This window comes from Heteronotia binoei, chromosome 10, assembly GCF_032191835.1.
Source record: "Heteronotia binoei isolate CCM8104 ecotype False Entrance Well chromosome 10, APGP_CSIRO_Hbin_v1, whole genome shotgun sequence".
NCBI classification, from domain to species: Eukaryota; Metazoa; Chordata; class Lepidosauria; order Squamata; family Gekkonidae; genus Heteronotia; species Heteronotia binoei.
The window spans coordinates 10,626,951-10,644,842 of record NC_083232.1 but is presented as its reverse complement, the minus strand read 5'-3'; the positions used below and the strand labels follow the sequence as shown (position 1 = coordinate 10,644,842).

At 48.5% G+C, this 17,892-nt stretch overlaps 1 protein-coding gene across 1 annotated transcript in view; it reads left to right on the top strand.

Annotated features, from left to right (window-relative positions):
- Positions 1-17,892, top strand: part of LOC132578340 (probable ubiquitin carboxyl-terminal hydrolase MINDY-4) — a 148,693-nt gene that overhangs the window by 4,060 nt on the left and 126,741 nt on the right. Inside the window, exon 2 of the mRNA XM_060248284.1 lies at positions 17,825-17,883. Coding sequence (XP_060104267.1) covers positions 17,825-17,883 — 59 coding nt within the window. The remainder of the gene's footprint in view (positions 1-17,824; positions 17,884-17,892) is intronic.

Genomic DNA, 17,892 nt, shown 5'->3' with positions numbered 1-17,892 from the left:
GCACCCGGGAGAGAGCCACCTTGTAAACTCTCTGCACGTCAACATCCCACTTTCAAGCGAATTTCCCCTCCATCAATATCAAATTCATGCGACGCATGCTGCCAATCTGGGAAGCTCCGCAGATATCTGGAATACCAGTAGAGGGAGCTCCTTTAAAAGGGACCAGCACCCTTCGTTTTGGCCGTCGGCTTCACCGTCCCCCGTTTGCAGCCCAAAATGGTCTGAGTCATGCGGAAAACCCCAGAGACGGCTGACCTTTAAGTAAAGGAGTCGCCCTCCTTGAAGCTGTCTTGGAACACCTTACCCGGGAGGAATGGGCGGAAGCATTGGGGCCTTTTTTTAGTTTTAAAAAAGGATGGGGTAGGGTGGAGGGATTACAGAGTTCGCAGAATTAAAGACGGTTGCCGGAGAGGTTTCTCTCCCTCTCATAACAGGAGTCACATAGCACCTTTAAGACCAAGCAAGTTTTATTCCGAATGGAAGCTTTTGTGTGCTAGAAGCACGCTTCCTCAAACAATAGGGTGGAACGGCAAGAGGTCTTCGATATAGAGAAAGTGGGCAGTGAGCCAGTATGCCAAAATCATGGAAGTTTTTTTTTAAGCAGGTTCAAAGCTGGGGTCTGGCGATCGCTAGTTTGGGTGGACTGAGAATCACGGGACCCCAATTTTTAAGCTGCTAAAAAACATGTCCGTGATTTTGCACGCTAATTCAAATACTAATTCAAATGCTAATTCTGGCCCCAGAAGGCAGGCCCAGAACCAACCGAAGGCTCAACGTTAGGAAGAACTTCCTGACCGTTAGAGCGATTCCACAGTGGAAGAGGCTTCCTCGGGAGGTGGTGGGCTCTCCTTCCTTGGACAGCGATGAAGATCCTGTGAGTTTAGGGGGAGGTGTTTGCGAGTTTCCTGCATTGTGCAGGGAGTTGGACTAGATGATCCTAGAGGTCCCTTCCAGCTCTATGATTCTATGATTCAAGTACTTGAATGGCTGTCATCTAAAGGATATGGAATTGTTTTCTGTGGCCCTAGAAGGTAGGACCAGAACAAATGGGTTGAAATTAAATCCAAAGAGTTTCCGGCTCAACATTAGGAAGAACTTCCTGACCATTGGAGCGATTCCTCAGTGGAACAGGCTTCCTCGGGAGATGGTGGGCTCTCCTTCCTTGGAGGTTTTTCAACAGAGGCTGGATGGCCATCTGACAGCAATGAGGATCCTGTGAATGAAGGGGGAGGGGTTTGTGAGTTTAGAGCGGTTCCTCAGTGGAACAGGCTTCCTCGGGAGGTGGTGGGCTCCTTCCTTGGAGGTTTTTCAACAGAGGCTAGATGGCCATCTGACAGCAATGAAGATCCTGTGAATTTAGGGGGGAGGTGTTTGTGAGTTTCCTGCATTGTGCAGGGGGTTGGACTAGATGACCCTGGAGGTCCCTTCCCACTCTATGATTCTGTGAATTCACTGCCCACTTTCTCTATATCGAGGACTGCTTGCCATTCCACTCTATTGTCTGAGAAAGCGTGCTTCTAGCACACGAAAGCTTACTTTCTGAATAAAACGTGCTTGGTCTCAAAGGTGCCACTGGACTCCTGCTTTGTTCTACTGCTTCAGACCAAAATGGCTGACCACCATTGTTTCCTCCGAGCTGAGTTAGCATGAGCTAGCTCACAGACTTTCAGCCTCCAGCGCACACCTTTTTGTCTTTGCTCAGGAAGGATGAGGCACGATGGCGTAGAGATAGAGGCACGATGGTGTAGTGGTTAGAGCGCTGGACTGGAACCTGGGAGACCCAGGTTTGAATCCCCATTTGGACATGAAACTTACTGAATCACTGTCAGCTGGCTACATATCCTCAACGTAACCTACCTTTCAGGGTTGTTGGGGAGGATAAAATGGGAAAGGGAGAGCTACATACGCTGCACTGAGTGGATGGATGGATGGATGGATGGATGGGATGGATGGATGGATGAATGAATGAATGAAAGGATAGAAGGATGGAAGGATGGATGGATGGATTTACCATGCTGAAAATCTCTAGCATCAGTGTTCACCAAGCTGGTAAACAGACAGATAGCACCTATATGAGACCAGGGGTGATAGATATTGATATAGATTTATCCTGCCGATAATCGCTGGCATCAGTGTTCACTGAGTCAATAGACAGACAGACAAACCTCATATGAGACCAAGAAGATAGGCAGACAAGACAGATGATAGATATGTTATAGATGTAGATACTGTAGATTTATTCTGCTAATAATTTCTAGCATCAGTGTTCAACAAGTCAATAGACAGACAGAATTCATATGTGGCTAGAGAAGATGGACGAACAGACAGACAGACAGACAGACAGGTAGGTAGGATTTTTCACCTCCTGAATGAGGTGCCAGTTTGTAGCTTAAGTAGGCAGGGTCACAGTTCCTAACTCACAAACTGGCCCCTCCGATCCATTAGATCTGACCTTTAATTTCTGGGGGGTCAGCGGCCCTTACTGCAGCCCTGGGAGTGACCTCTTCTCCCTCCTACCCCTTCCCATTCCCGAAGCCAAGACATTCTTTTTCTCATTCTTCTCATTCCTGTTTCCCTTGATTTGTTTCAAACCTGCCGTGGTTTGACATTTCCCAAAACCTTTCCTGGCTCTTCATCAGTCGGGGCCTTCTGCTTCTTCTCCTGCCCGTTGCCGGCGTCTGGGAAAGAGACCAGGCCAAGAAGCACAGGTTCTGCTTGTAAATCTCTTAAACAGGAGCTATCAGTGGGGGAGGGCAGGATTGTAGGGGCTTTAAAACCATCTGGAGAAATCCAGAGGCTAGTTTTTTATAACAGGAGAAAAGGGAGAAGGAAGAGGTGAAGGCAATATCCCCTGCACGGGTACGGTTAAAAATGGAGAGGCAGCGTAGTGTATTCCAGCTGCACTTTTTATTAATATCACAGTTTTTTTCAACAGATAAATTTAAAAAAAAAACGCAGGCAAAAAACCCACGAAACAACAGAGAGACAGCAATATTTCCATACAGGAGACAGCGAGATCTCTCCAGAAGCATAAAAGTGCTTTGAGTTGTGGAGCAGGAGGTATCTGGTTCAAATCTAGGGTTGCCAAGTCCAATTCAAGAAATATCTGGGGACTTTGGGGGTGGAGCCAGGAGGCTTTGGGGGTGGAGCCAGGAGATGTGAGGGGTGGAGCCAAGATCAAGGCTGTGACAAGCATCATTGAACTCCAAAGGGAGTTCTGGCCATCACGTTGAAAGGGACGGCACACCTTTTCCATGCCTTCCTTCCATAGGAAATCATGAAGGATAGGGGCACCTTCTTTTGGGGCTCATAGAATTGGACCCCCTGGTCCAATCCTTTTGAAACTTGGAGGATATTTTGGGGAGAGGCACTAGATGCTGTACTGAAAATGTGGTGCCTCTGCCTCAAAAAACAGCCCCCCCAGAGCCCCAGATACCCGCGGATCAATTCTCCATGATTTTCTATGGGAATAAATCTCCATAGGGAATAAAAGAGTTGCCAGAAGACATTTCCCTCCCCTCCCCCCGCTTTCTGACGATCCTGAAGCAGGGGGAGGGCCTCCAAACCGGGGGGGGGGGATCCCCTGCCCCCACCTGGGGATTGGCAACCCTATTCAAATCTCATCTCAGCAGGGCTTTTTTTTTTTTTTGTAGCTGGAACTCCTTTGCATATTAGGCCATACACCCCTGATGTAACCAATCCTCCTGGAGCTTACAGTGGGCCCTGTAAGAAGAGCCTTGTAAGCTCTTGGAGGATTGGCTACATCAGGGGTGTGTGGCCTAATAGGCAAAGGAGCTCCTGCTACAAGAAGGCCCTATTAAGCCACACCCCCTGATGTAGCCAATCCTCCTGGAGCTTACAGTAGGGCCCCTGTACTAAGAGCCCTGTAAGGAATTCTAGCAGGACCTCCTTTGCATATTAGGCCACACCCCCTGATGTAGCCAATCCTCCTGGAGCTTACAGTAGGCCCTGTACTAAGAGCCCTGCAAGCTCTTGGAGGATTGGCTACATCAGGGGGTGTGGCCTAATAGGCAAAGGAGCTCCTGCTACAAAAAAAAAGCCCTGCATCTCAGACATGAGCAAGTTGGCTGCCTCTTTGTGGGGATTCTCCCCTACACAGAGAGTAAGAAGACCATACAGTGAGGGGTCATAACTTGCACGTGGTTCTTCTGGTTTTAGATTCTCTCCCCCTTTGCTAGTGGACCACACCGACACATTGCAACCAACTTATGGTGATCCCATAGGGTTTTTTAGGCAAGAGACGAAACAAGGTGGGGCTTTGCCACTGCTTAGAATCATAGAGTTGGAAGGGATCTCCAGGGTCATCTAGTTCAACCCCCTGCACAGTGCAGGGAACCCACAAATACCTACCCCAAATTCACAGGATCTTCATCGCTGTCAGATGGCCATCTAGCCTCTGTTTAAAAACCTCCAAGGAAGGAGAGCCCACCACCTCCCGAGGAAGCCTGTTCCACTGAGGAACCGCTCTAACAGTCAGGATGTTCTTCCTAATGTTGACTTGAGTCGGAAACTCTTTTGATTTAATTTCAACCCATTGGTTGTGGTCCTACCTTCTGGGGCCACAGAAAACAATTCCACACCATCCTCTATAGGACAGCCCTTCAAGTCCTTGAAGATGGTGATCATATCACCTCTCAGCCGCCTCCTCTCCAAGCTAAACATCCCCAGCTCCTTCAACCTTTCCTCATAGGACTTGGTCTCCAGACCCCTCACCATCTTCGTCGCCCTCCTCTGGACCCGTTCCAGCTTGTCTATATCCTTCTTAAAATGTGGTGCCAAAAACTGAACACAATACTCCAGGTGAGGTCTTACCAGAGCAGAGTAAAGCGATACCATCACATCACGTGATCTGGACACTAGACTTCTGTTGATGCAGCCCAAAACTGCATTTGCCTTTTTAGCCACCGCATCACACTGTTGACTCATGTTCATGCTTGCGTCTGTACATGGACTTCCTTGGTGGTCTCCCATGCAAGTACTAACCAGAACTGGCCTAGCTTAGCTTCCAAAACCTGACGAGATCGGGGTAGCCTGGGCCATCCAGATCAAGGCAAGAAACCCTTCTGAGGTGGTTTGCTATTCCCTGCCTCTGCCAAGCAACCCTGGATTTATTGGTGGTCTCCCATTCAAGGACTAGCCAGGGCTGAAATTGCGTAGGTTCTGAGATCTGATGAGATCAGGCTGACCTGGGCCATCTGCCTGGGTCATCCCTCCCTGGCATTTCCATTAAAAAGACCAGGCAGTAGGTGATGGGAAAGACCTCTGCCTGAGACCCCTGGAGAGCGATTTCCTGTCTTAGTAGACAGTACTGACTGTGATGGACCAAGGGTTTGATTCAGTAGAAGACATCAGGACATAAGAGAAGCCATGTTGGGTCAGGCCAATGTCCCATCCAGTTCAACACTCTGGGTCACATAAGAACATAAGAGAAACCATATTGGATCAGGCCAATGGCCCATCCAGTCCAACACTCTGTGTCACATAAGAGCATAAGAGAAGCCATGTTGGATCAGGCCAATGGCCCATCCAGTCCAACACTCTGTGTCACATAAGAACATAAGAGAAGCCATGTTGGATCAGGCCAGTGGCCCATCCAGTCCAACACTCTGTGTCACATAAGAACATAAGAGAAGCCCTGTTGGATCAGGGCAATGGCCCATCCAGTCCAACACTCTGTGTCACATAAGAACATAAGAGAAGCCATGTTGGATCAGGCCAATGCCCCATCCAGTTCAACACTCCATGTCACAGAGTGGCCAAAAAAAAAACCAGGTGCAATCAGGAGGTCCATCAGTGGGGCCATCAGGAGGTGGTGGCAGCTACAAGCATAGATAGTTTCAAGAGGGGATTGGATAAACATATGGAGCAGAGGTCCATCAGTGGCTATTAGCCACAGGGTATAGATGGAACTCTCTGTCTGGGGCAGTGATGCTCTGTATTCTTGGTGCTTGGGAGGAGGGGGCAACAGTGGGAGGGCTTCTAGTGTCCTGGCTCCACTGATGGGTTTTTTTTTGCCACTGTGTGACACAGTGTTAGACTGGATGGGCCATTGACATGATCCAGCATGGCTTCTCTTATGTTCTTATAGACGGCTTCAAGAGGGGATTGGATAAGCATATGGAGCAGAGGTCCATCAGTGGCTATTAACCACAGCGTATTGGTGGAACTCTCTGTCTGGGGCAGTGGTGCTCTGTATTCTGGGTGCTTGGGGGGCACAGTGGGAGGGCCCCACTGGTGGACCTCCTGATGGCACTTGGGTTTTTTTAGGCCACTGTGTGACGCAGAGTGTTGGACTGGATGGGCCATTGGCCTGACCCAACATGGCTTCTCTTATGTTCTTATGTGACACAGAGTGTTGGACTGGATGGGCCACTGGCCTGACCCAACATGGTTTCTCTTATGTTCTTATGTGACACAGAGTGTTGGACTGGATGGGCCATAGGCCTGATCCAACATGGCTTCTCTAATGTTCTTGATTAAGGGAATTTGCCCTTTCAAAGCACTCCTGGGTGAAAGAGAAAGCTGGGGAAACAGTTCTTATCAAGGTAATGTTTTTTTTTAATTCTAAGATTCTATGGAGGAACTGAACGCTTCCAACCTCAGTTCACTGACTGGATTCATAACCGTCAACTCAAAAGAGACAAAAATTGAACAGTGTAGTTATATCTGCCAAGGAGTTCTAGGAAAGGGTGCGTTTAGAATTGTGTGAACGCAGCGTGGAAGCCTGCCTTCTCTTCTTTGCAAATCTTACCCTCCCATCCCTTGATCCTTCAGCTAAAGCATCTGTTTTTCTTTATTAACAGTCTTTCCATGCATGCAGTTTCAGTAAATGGCCAACAACATTCAGATAACCCTTTGTTCTGACGAACACCAGACATTTAGCATTTAGGGTGCCAGTTCAGTCTGCGTCTGGCAGTGTGGATGGTGCTCGTCGGAGCTTGGGGGCAAAGCAAGGTCAGCCACAGTCAATACTTGGAGGGGGAGACTTGGGGAGACCACCAGAGAAGAGTGGGGTTTGCAGTGCAGAGGAAAGCAATGGCTAAGCACTACTGCTTGTCTCTGGCCTGGAATGCCCCATGGATGGAGTGGTCCTGAGTCAGCCGCAACCTGGCAGCATGCTCTTCTTGACTTGTATATGCCAAGTGCTCTTACGAACATCAGAAGAGCCCTGCTGGGTCAGACCAGTGAAGGTCCATCCAGTCCAGCATCCTGTATCACACAGTGGCCAACCAGTTCCTCTGGAGGGCCAACAACAGGGCAGAGAGGCTGAGGTTTTCCCCTGAGAAGAACGTCAGAAGAGCCCTGCTGGATCAGACCAGTGAGGGTCCATTTAGTCCAGCCTCCTGTGTCACACAGTGGCCAACCAGTTCCTCTGGAGGGACAACAACAGGGCAGATAGGCCGAGGCCCTCCCCTGAGAAGAACATCAGAAGGGCTCTGCTGGATCAGACCAATAAGAGTCCATCTAATCCAGCATCCTGTCCCACACAGTAGCCAACCAGTTCCTCTGGAGAGGCAACAATAGGGCAGAGGCCAAGGCCTTCCCCTGAGAAGAACATTAGAAGAGCCCTGCTGGGTCAGACCAGTGAGGGTCCATCCAGTCCAGCATCCTGTCTCACACAGTGGCCAACCAGTTCCTCTGGAGGGCCAACAACAGGGCAGAGAGGCCAAGGCCTTCCCCTGAGAAGAACAGAAGAGCCCTGCTGGATCAGACCAGTGAGGGTCCATCTAGTCCAGCCTCCTGTCTCACACAGGGGCCAAGCAGTTCCTCTGGAGTGCCAACAACAGGGCAGAGAGGCCGAGGCCTTCCCCTGAGAAGAACATCAGAATAGCCCTGCTGGGTCAGACCAGTGAGGGTCCATCTAGTCCAGCCTCCTGTCTCACACAGTGGACAGCCAGTTCCTCTGGAGGACCAACAACAGAACAGAGAGACCAAGGCTTTCCCCGATAAGAGCATCGGAACACCCCTGCTGGATCAGACCAGTGAAGGTCCATCCAGTTCAGCATCCTGTATCACACAGTGGCCAACCAGTTCCTCTAGAGCAGGGGTGGCCAATGGTAGCACTCCAGATGTCTTTTTGCCTACAACTTCCATTAGCCCCAGCCATTGGCCATGCTGGCTGGGACTGATGGGAATTGTAGGCAAAAAGCAGCTGGAGAGCTACTGTTGGCCACCCCTGCTCTAGAGGGTCAACAACAGGGCCCAAAGGCTGAGACCTTCATAAGAACATCAGAAGAGCCCTGCTTGATTAGACCAGTGGTCCATCTACTCCAGCATCCTGTCTCACACAGTGGCCAGTCAGTTCCTCTGGAGGGCCAACAACAGGGCAACGAGATCAAAGCCTTCCCAAGATAAGAATATCAGAGAGCCCTGCTGGATCAGACCAGTGAGGGTCCATCTAGTCCCGCCTCCTATCTCACACAGTGGTCAGCCAGTTCCTCTGAAGGACCAACAACAGAGCATAGAGATTGAGATCTTCCCAAGATAAGAACATTAGAGAGCCCTGCTGAATCAGACCAGTGAGGGTCCATCTAGTCCAGCCTCCTGTCTCACCTAGTGGCCAACCAGTGCCTCTGGAGGGCCAACAACAGGGCAGAGAAGCCCAGGCCTTCCCCTGATGTTGCTTCCCAGATAAGAGTCTGCACACTTAATCACTACACGAAACCAAAGGTGCCACCGGACTCAAAATTTGTTCTGCTGCTTCAGGCCAACCCGGCCGCCCACCTGAATCTCTGTTCAAAGGCGGTGTGCTCTGGAAGAACCCGTAAAACTGACCGATCAAGGCCCGTATTCTTATTCCTCTCCCCGTTTGTCATTTTTGAAGAGGCCGTTGACCTTTCGTTTTATAAACCCTTCTGTTTATTTGTCTTGTACGCTGAATAGGAAGCAGTCCAGGAAGTGTGCATTATTGTACAAACAGCGGGCCTTTCTCCATGTGCCTTGCCACACCCGGAAACACCAGGCCCTCCGTGTGCAGATATCAAAAGGGAAGGCTTGTCCAACCGTGGAGAACACCAGAGGGTTTCCTTACGATGAAGCCCTTTTGCTCCCGGGCATGGTTTCCCGATGTGATAGATTGCTTCCTTCAAACGTTATGCGCCGATTGTAGGGTTTTCTATCCCCACCCCCTCCTACACATGTATAAGGAATGCGGCTGAGAGAAAGTGGTACAATCCTGGAGATGGCTTGAAGAACCTAGCAGCTTCTCTGGTTGTTCTCCTGCTGCAAAAGTAAGGTTGCCAACTCTGTGTTGGGTAGGGATGCCAGTCCCCAGGTGGGGGCAGGGGATCCCCGGTTTGGAGGCCCTTCCCCCGCTTCAAGGTCCTCAGAAAGCGGAGGGAGGATGCCTGCTGGGCACTTCATTATTCCCTATGAAGACTGATTCCCATAGGGTATAATAAAGAATTGATCTGCGGGTATCTGGGGCTCGGGGGGGCTGTTTTTTTTTGGGGGGGGGTTAGTTATAGGCACCAGATTTGCAGCATAGCATCCAGTGCCTCTCCCCAAAGTACTCGCCAAATTTCAAAGGGATTGGACGAGAGGGTCCAAGTCTCTGAGCCCCCAAAGAAGGTGCCCCTATCCTTCATTATTTCCAATGGAGGGAAGGCATTTAGGAGGCGTGCAGTCCCTTTAAATGTGATGGCCAGAACTCCCTTTGGAGTTCAGTCATGCTTGTCACAGCCTTGCTCCTGGCTCCACCCCTAATGTCTCCTGGCTCCGCCCCCAGAGTCCCCTGGCTCCGCCCCCAAAGTCCCCAGATATTTCTTGAATTGGATTGGGCAAAACTAGTGTTGGGAGGTTCCTGGAGCTTTAGGGGGTGGAGCCTGGGGAAGGCGGGATTAGGGGCGAGGAAGGACCTCAGTGATGTCCACTGCTATAGACTCCACTAGGGTTGCCAAGTCCAATTCAAGAAATATCTGGGGACTTTGGGGGTGGAGCCAGGAGACGTCGGGGGTGGAGCCAGGAGACGTCGGGGGTGGAGCCAGGAGCAAGGGTGTGACAAGCATAATTGAACTCCAAGGGAGTTCTGGCCATCGCATTTAAAGGGACGGCACACCTTTTAAAATGCCTTCCTTCCATAGAAAATAATGAAGGATAGCGGCACCTTCTTTCGGGGCTCATAGAATAGGACCCCCTGGTCCAATCCTTTTGAAACTTGGGAGGTATTTTGGGGAGAGGCACGAGATGCTATACTGAAAATGTGGCAACTCTACCTCAAAAAACAGCCCCCCCAGAGCCCCCCGATACCTGCAGATCAATTCCCCATCATTCCCTATGGGAATCGTTCATGGAGGTGCAAAATGGCTGTGGGGGTGGGGCTTCCCCCGCCGGCCAACTGGCTGGGGGAGGGGGGAAGCCTGTAAAACCGGGGGATCCCCTGCTGGGACCTGGGGATTGGGAAGCCTAGACTCCACCCTCTAAAGCAGCCATTTTCTCTGGTTAACATTTTTTTTTAAATTAACTTTCAAACAGGAAGGAAATTAAGGAGGGGTTGGCATGGGGGGGGGGAAGGGGAAAGGGTAAGGGGGAAAATATTTTAAAAATACATTTCAGTTTTTGTTTTTGTCTCTCCAACTAAGTAGCTATTTTACCTGTAACTGAACCCGTCATCGTATTAATAATCTCTGTCGATCATACTATAAACATTACAGACTCAATAACATAGGTGAATGTACAATTCGTACACTCGTAACTCTTCCAGTTTGCAATCTTCAGCTCATTTGTAGAAAGGTTGCCACGTTTTTAAAGAAAGAATTATGTTTCTTCTCTCAGTAACTATGTTAGGATAGCCAGGCCTCAGATTCAGCGGGAGCTCTCTGGAGCACAGCTCCTGAACCTTTCTGAGAGTTCCACCTCCTCCTTCCCACCTTGTCCATTGAATAGTTGGTACAGCTGCATAACAAGCCCTGGATGAGCTCCACCATCTTTTCCCCTACAAAACGACCTCTGAGGATATCCATTTCTGCAGTTTTGAGAATCTTCTCCAGGGAAAGGAATATCTGGAGATCATTTGAACAAAGCGGTAGACAAGCACACCTTTTAGACCAACTAAGTTTTATTCAGAATGTAAGCTTTCGTATGCGCTAAGCAGACTTCGTCAGACAAAATTGGAATGGCAGGCCATCTTTAAATATAGAGAAAGTGGACAGCGAGTTGGTGTGTAGAATCATGGGAATACATTCTCTTTTAGAACAGTGTATCAGAATATTTTGTTTTTTTGTATTGATATGCTCAAATAAGGGATACGGGCTGTTTATCTCCTTACATATACTAACCCATCTCCCACTATGTTTTAATGCACCCTTCTTTTCTAATGGCAGACTAGAATGTATTTCTCTTTTAGAACAGTGTATCAGAATATTTTGGTTTTTTGTATTGCTATGCTCAAATAAGGGATACGGGTTGTTTATCTCGTTACATATACTAAACCATCTCCCACTATGTTTTAATGCACCCTTCTTTTCTAATGGCAAACTAGAATGTATTTCTCTTTTAGAACAGTGCATCAGAATATTTTGTTTTTTTGTATTGCTGTACTCAAATAAGGGATATGGGCTGTTTATCTCCTTACATATACTAACTCATCTCCCACTATGTTTTAATGCACCCTTCTTTTCTAATGGCAAACTAGAATGTATTTCTCTTTTAGAACAGTGTATCAGAATATTTTGGTTTTTTGTATTGATATGCTCAAATAAGGGATACGGGCTGTTTATCTCATTACATATACTAACCCATCTCCCGCTATATTTTAATGTATTATTTTTTTCTAATGAAAAATTATATGATGCTATAACCCCTTAAGATACTATGCCCTCCATTTAAACCCACAACTAATGAAGCCAGAATGACACCCAGATTTATGGCACTTCACACTGATGACATGTCTGCTTTTTATCACCCTCCAGTATTGGTACAGCCCAAACTAACAAACACAGACCCCAATTTGTGCTTCTTTTAATCTGCTATAAACATTCCTGTTCTACATACCAACTCACGGCCCGCTTTCTCTATATTTAAAGATGGCTTGCCATTCCAGTTTTGTCTGATGACGTCTGCTTAGAGCATATGAAAGCTTACATTCTGAATAAAACTTAGTTGGTCTCAAAGGTGCAATTTGTCTACTGCTTTGCTCTATTCCTTCCGATCAACACGGCTGCCCGCTTGGATCTATCTACATGGAGGTCGTTGGTAATTGGCTGAAATTAGTTTTTTCGGTTCATCCCTACGTTTTCCCTCAAATCCAGCCGTATTTCGCCATAGCCCATTTTTATTTCTTTTCAGCTCTTTTATTTCCACGTTGCGACTGGTCTTCTGCACCTCAGATGGTTGGCAGAGTTCTGTTTTGACTCATTCCTAGTACTGGTGATTCATTTTCCATTCCCAGGCACGTACATATATAGCCATTATGCGGATTCAGTCATGTTCTGTCAGAATCCACTTCTAAAAGTTTTTTTTTTCCCTGGGATGCAAAAACGAGATGATGGCGTTCTATGTTCTTCTGGGATGGGCGATAGGCCTGCCCTAAGGGTGCCTAGGAAAGTCTGAAGCGTTGTGCGGGTGTTCCCTCCTTTGCCTCCCCTTCCTTCTAAGGAAAAATAAAAACCAAGAGAGGAAATGAGAAGTCTGTGGTAAGCCAGCTGTTCTCGGGGTAATGTCACCATGCCCAGGGCTCCCTTTCTAGCAGGACCTCCTTTGCATATTAGACCACACCCGCTTGATGTAGCCAATCCTCCAGGAGCTTCCAGTAGGCCCTGTGCTGAGAGCCCTGTAAGGAATTCTAGCAGGACCTCCTTTGCATATTAGGCCACACCCGCCTGATGTAGCCAATCCTCCTGGAGCTTCCAGTAGGCCCTGTCAGAAGAGCCCTGTAAGGAATTCTAGCAGGACCTTCTTTGCATATTAGGCCACACCCACCTGATGTAGCCAATCCTCCTGGAGCTTCCAGTAGGCCCTGTCAGAAGAGCCCTGTAAGGAATTCTAGCAGGACCTCCTTTGCATATTAGGCCACACCCGCCTGATGTAGCCAATCTTCCTGGAGCTTCCAGTAGGCCCTGTCAGAAGAGCCCTGTAAGGAATTCTAGCAGGACCTCCTTTGCATATTAGGCCACACCCGCCTGATGTAGCCAATCCGCCAGGAGCTTCCAGTAGGCCCTGTCAGAAGAGCCCTGTAAGCGCCTGGAGGATTGGCTACATCAGGGGTGTGTGGCCTAATATGCAAAGGACCTTCTGCTAGAAAGTGAGAATCGGGGAATCCCAGATCTGGGGTAGCGTACCTCAGCGGTTACTCAGTGGAATAGGCTTCCTCAGGAGGTGGTGGGCTCTCCTTCCTTGGAGGTTTTGAAACAGAGGCTAGAGGGCCGTCTGACAGCAATGCAGATCCTGTGAATTTAGGGGGAGGCATTTGTGAGTTTCATGCATTGTGCAGGGGGTTGGACTAGATGACCCTGGAGGTGCCTTCCAACTCTATAGTTCTACGATTCCATGTTTCTACCTTAGAAGTTGTCCTCATTAAGCTTGGATTGATATTTTGCCCAGGCAATAAACAGATGCCCAGTAAAGCTCTGAGCAGCTATCCAGAAAGTTGCCAGCGTGGTGTAATGGTTAAGAGCAGTAGACTCTACTCTGGAGAACCAAGTTTGATTCCCCACTCCTCCATGTGAAGCCAGCTGGGTGACCTTGGGCCAATCACGGTTCTCTCCGAACGCTCTGAGTCCCGCCTACCTCACAAGATGCTAGTTGTAGAGAGAGGAAGGAAAGATGATGATGAGCTGCTTTGAGATTCTTCAGGGCAGAGAGAAGCCCTAAAAACCTACTATTTTTCTTTTGGTGTATTCTTTTTCAGTTTGATGTAGTGGTTAAGTGTGCGGACTCTTATCTGGGACAGCCAGGTTTGATTCTGTACTGCTCCACTTGCAGCTGCTGCAATGGCCTTGGGTCAGCCATAGCTTTCACCGGAGTTGTCCTTGAAAGGGCAGCTTTTGTCAGAGCTCTCTCAGCCCCACCTACCTCACAGAGTGTGAGTTGTGGGGGGAGGAGATAAAGGAGATTGTGACTGCTCTGAGATTCAGATTATAGGGCAGGATATAAATCCAATATCATCATAATCATATTATTATTATTATTAAACCCATTTAACACAAGAAAACACCTAGAATACAGCTCTATGGTAACGGACAATCCAGAAAGATTTTTTTTAAAAAAAGCACTATTGATTCATTTAAAAAAAAAAAAAAACCACTATTGATTCAGCAATGCAGAATCAAAACCTCCAAGGAAGGAGAGCCCACCACCTCCTGAGGAAGCCTGTTCCACTGAGGAGCCGCTGAGGTACGCTACTCCAGATCTGGGATTCCCCGATTCTCACTTTCTAGCAGAAGGTCCTTTGCATATTAGGCCACACACCCCTGATGTAGCCAATCCTCCAAGCTCTTACAGGGCTCTTCTGACAGGGCCTACTGGAAGCTCCTGGAGGATTGGCTACATCAGGCGGGTGTGGCCTAATATGCAAAGGAGGTCCTGCTAGAAAGCGAGCCCTGGGCACGGTGACATTACCTCGAGAACGGCTGGCTTACCACAGACTTCTCATTTCCTCTCTTGGTTTTTATTTTTCTTCCTCGGAGCTCAAAGCAAAAGCTTCTAAAGAGGGCTCACAGCCAGGCATGGACCAATCCCAGACCCACATAACTTCTACAAGCCTCCTAGGCTGAATAGCGTTGCCAGCCTCCAGGTGATGTCTGGAGATCGCCTGGTATTGCAGATAGAGTTGCCAGGTCTGACTCAGGAAATATCTGGGGACTTTGCAGGTGGAACCAGGAGACTTTCCTGTTCCTTAAATAAATAAATAAAAATACAACAGTGCAGTTCCCCTGAAGATTTGCCAGTGAATAGGATTTCCCTTGATATATGATATCAGGGAGTCAACGTTTTGGATCGGTTTGGGTGCAGCTGTGAGTTCAGTCCCTGAGGCTTGGTCCGAGCCAGTAAAAATATTCATTCATTGGCTCCTCAAATCTTGGATTTGGAACAGCTGTGTCTGGAATTGGAAAACTGAAACATGATTCACACTGTAGCGGTGAATTGCATACCAGGATGGGGCAAGTTAAGGGGTATAAACTGAGAAAGAACTAGACCCCAAAAGTATTACAAAGTCCGCACAAACAAATAGCCAATTACTTATTTAAATCAAAGGAACATAAGAACATAAGAGAAGCCATGTTGGATCTGGCCAGTGGCCCATCCAGTCCAACACTCTGTGTCACATAAGAACATAAGAGAAGCCCTGCTGGATCAGGCCAATGGCCCATCCAGTCCAACACTCTGTGTCACATAAGAACATAAGAGAAGCCCTGCTGGATCAGGCCAATGGCCCATCCAGTCCAACACTCTGTGTCACATAAGAACATAAGAGAAGCCCTGCTGGATCAGGCCAATGGCCCATTCAGTCCAACACTCTGTGTCACATAAGAACATAAGAGAAGCCCTGTTGGATCAGGCCAATGGCCCCTCCAGTCCAACACTCTGTGTCACGTAAGAACATAAGAGGAGCCGTGTTGGATCAGGCCAGTGACCCATCCAGTCCACTCTGTGTCACGTAAGAACATAAGAGAGGCCATATTGGATCAGGCCATTGGCCCATCCAGTCCAACACTCTGTGTCACATAAGAACATAAGAGAGGCCATGTTGGATCAGGCCAGTGGCCCATCCAGTCCAACACTCTGTGTCACATAAGAACATAAGAGAGGCCATGTTGGATCAGGCCATTGGCCCATCCAGTCCAACACTCTGTGTCACATAAGAACATAAGAGAAGCCATGCTGGATCAGGCCAGTGGCCCCTCCAGTCCAACAGTCTGTGTCACGTAAGAACATAAGAGAAGCCATGTTGGATCAGGCCAGTGGCCCATACAGTCCAACACTCGGTGTCACATAAGAACATAAGAGGAGCCATGTTGGATCAGGCCAATGGCCCATCCAGTCCCACACTCTGTGTCACATAAGAACAGAAGAGGAGCCATGTTGGATCAGGCCAGTGGCCCATCCAGTCCAACAGTCTGTGTCACGTAAGAACATAAGAGGAGCCATGTTGGATCAGGCCAGTGGCCAGCCAGTCCAACAGTCTGTGTCACGTAAGAACATAAGAGGAGCCATGTTGGATCAGGCCAGTGGCCAGCCAGTCCAACAGTCTGTGTCACATAAGAACATAAGAGGAGCCGTGTTGGATCAGGCCAGTGGCCAGCCAGTCCAACAGTCTGTGTCACATAAGAACATAAGAGAGGCCATGTTGGATCAGGCCAGTGGCCCATCCAGTCCAACACTCTGTGTCAAACAGTGGCCAAAAAACCCAAGTGCCATCAGGAGGTCCACCAGTGGGGCTAGAAGCCCTTTCACTGTGCCCCCCCCCCAAGCACCAAGAATACAGAGCATCACTGCCCCAACAATAGGCTGTGGCTAATAGCCACTGATGGACCTCTGCTCCATATGTTTATAAAATCCCCTGTTGAAGCTGGCTATGCTTGTAGCCGCCGCCACCTCCTGCGGCAGTGAATTCCACATGTTAATCACCCTTTGGGTGAAGAAGGACTTCTTTTTATCCGTTCTAATCCGACTGCTCAGCAATTTAATTGAACGCCCACGAGTTCTTGTATTGTGAGAAAGGGAGAAAAGTACTTCTTTCTCTGCCTTCTCCATTCCATGCATTATCTTGTAAACCTCTCTCATGTCACCCCGCAGTCGACGTTTCTCCAAGCTAAAGAGCCCCAAGCGTTTTAACCTTTCTTCACAGGGAAAGTGTTCCAGCCCCTTAATCATTCTAGTTGCCCTTTTTTGGACTTTCTCCAATGCTATAATATCTTTTTTGAGGTGCGGTGACCAGAATTGTATGCAGGGTCGCAACTCAATAAAAAGAAAAAATCTGGATGTAAAACGGTTGTAGGCGGGGCTTTTTTTTTCTGTAGCAGGAGCTCCTTTGCATATTAGGCCACACCTCCCTGAAGTAGCCAATCCTCCTGGAGCTTACAGAAGGCCCTGTACTGAGAACTCTAGAAGCTCTTGGAGGATTGGCTACATCAGGGGGTGGGGCCGAATATGCAAAGGAGCTCCTGCAACAGAAAAAAAGCCCTGGTTTTTTTTTAGGGTTACCAAAGCTGGCCTAGGACATTTTAAAGGTGAATCTTGGGGCGTGTGGGGCTTGGGGGGGGGGGGAAGGGAGCTCAGCAAGTATGTGATGCCACCAAGTCCACCCTCCGCAATTGCCGTTCTCTTTGCGGGGACTGATCCCTGTTGTTCGGAGATCTGTTGTAATTCCGGGAGATCTCCAGGCCCCACCTGGAGGTTGGCAACCTTAGCCATATGTTGTAGAAAACCCCCCCCCCCAACCCACTATCACGCTACACACAGCAGCCTTTCAGATAAATCTGTTGGACCTCATCTGCTTCCAGAGGGTCTGGTCTCCCATCCGATAGTGGGTAGGATTGTAGCAGTTCAGAAAGGGCCTTCTTTGTGGTAGCCCCGTCTCTGCGGGCTAGGCTGCATGATGAGGTGCGAGCTGTATCGTCTTGGTTGTTCTTTTGTCCAGTCCACAAACCAGAACGGTTTGGGAGGGCTTTTTCCTGTTCTCTGTTATGATTTGGATCCACGTTTATGACTGTTTGGAGATTTAGGCGATTGATTTTTGTGGTTTGTTTTTATAGGAAACTGCTTTGAGCTGGAGGGCATAAAAATGCCTTCAATAAAGTGACCAGTGTAGGGTTTTCTTTTGTTTTTTTGGTAACTTGTTTTTTTTAATTTGTTTTCAATCCAGAAAGACTCTGATGTCCATTTCCAGTCACGGCGGCCTGGGCAACGACGCGTTAGAACTAGGTATGTCTT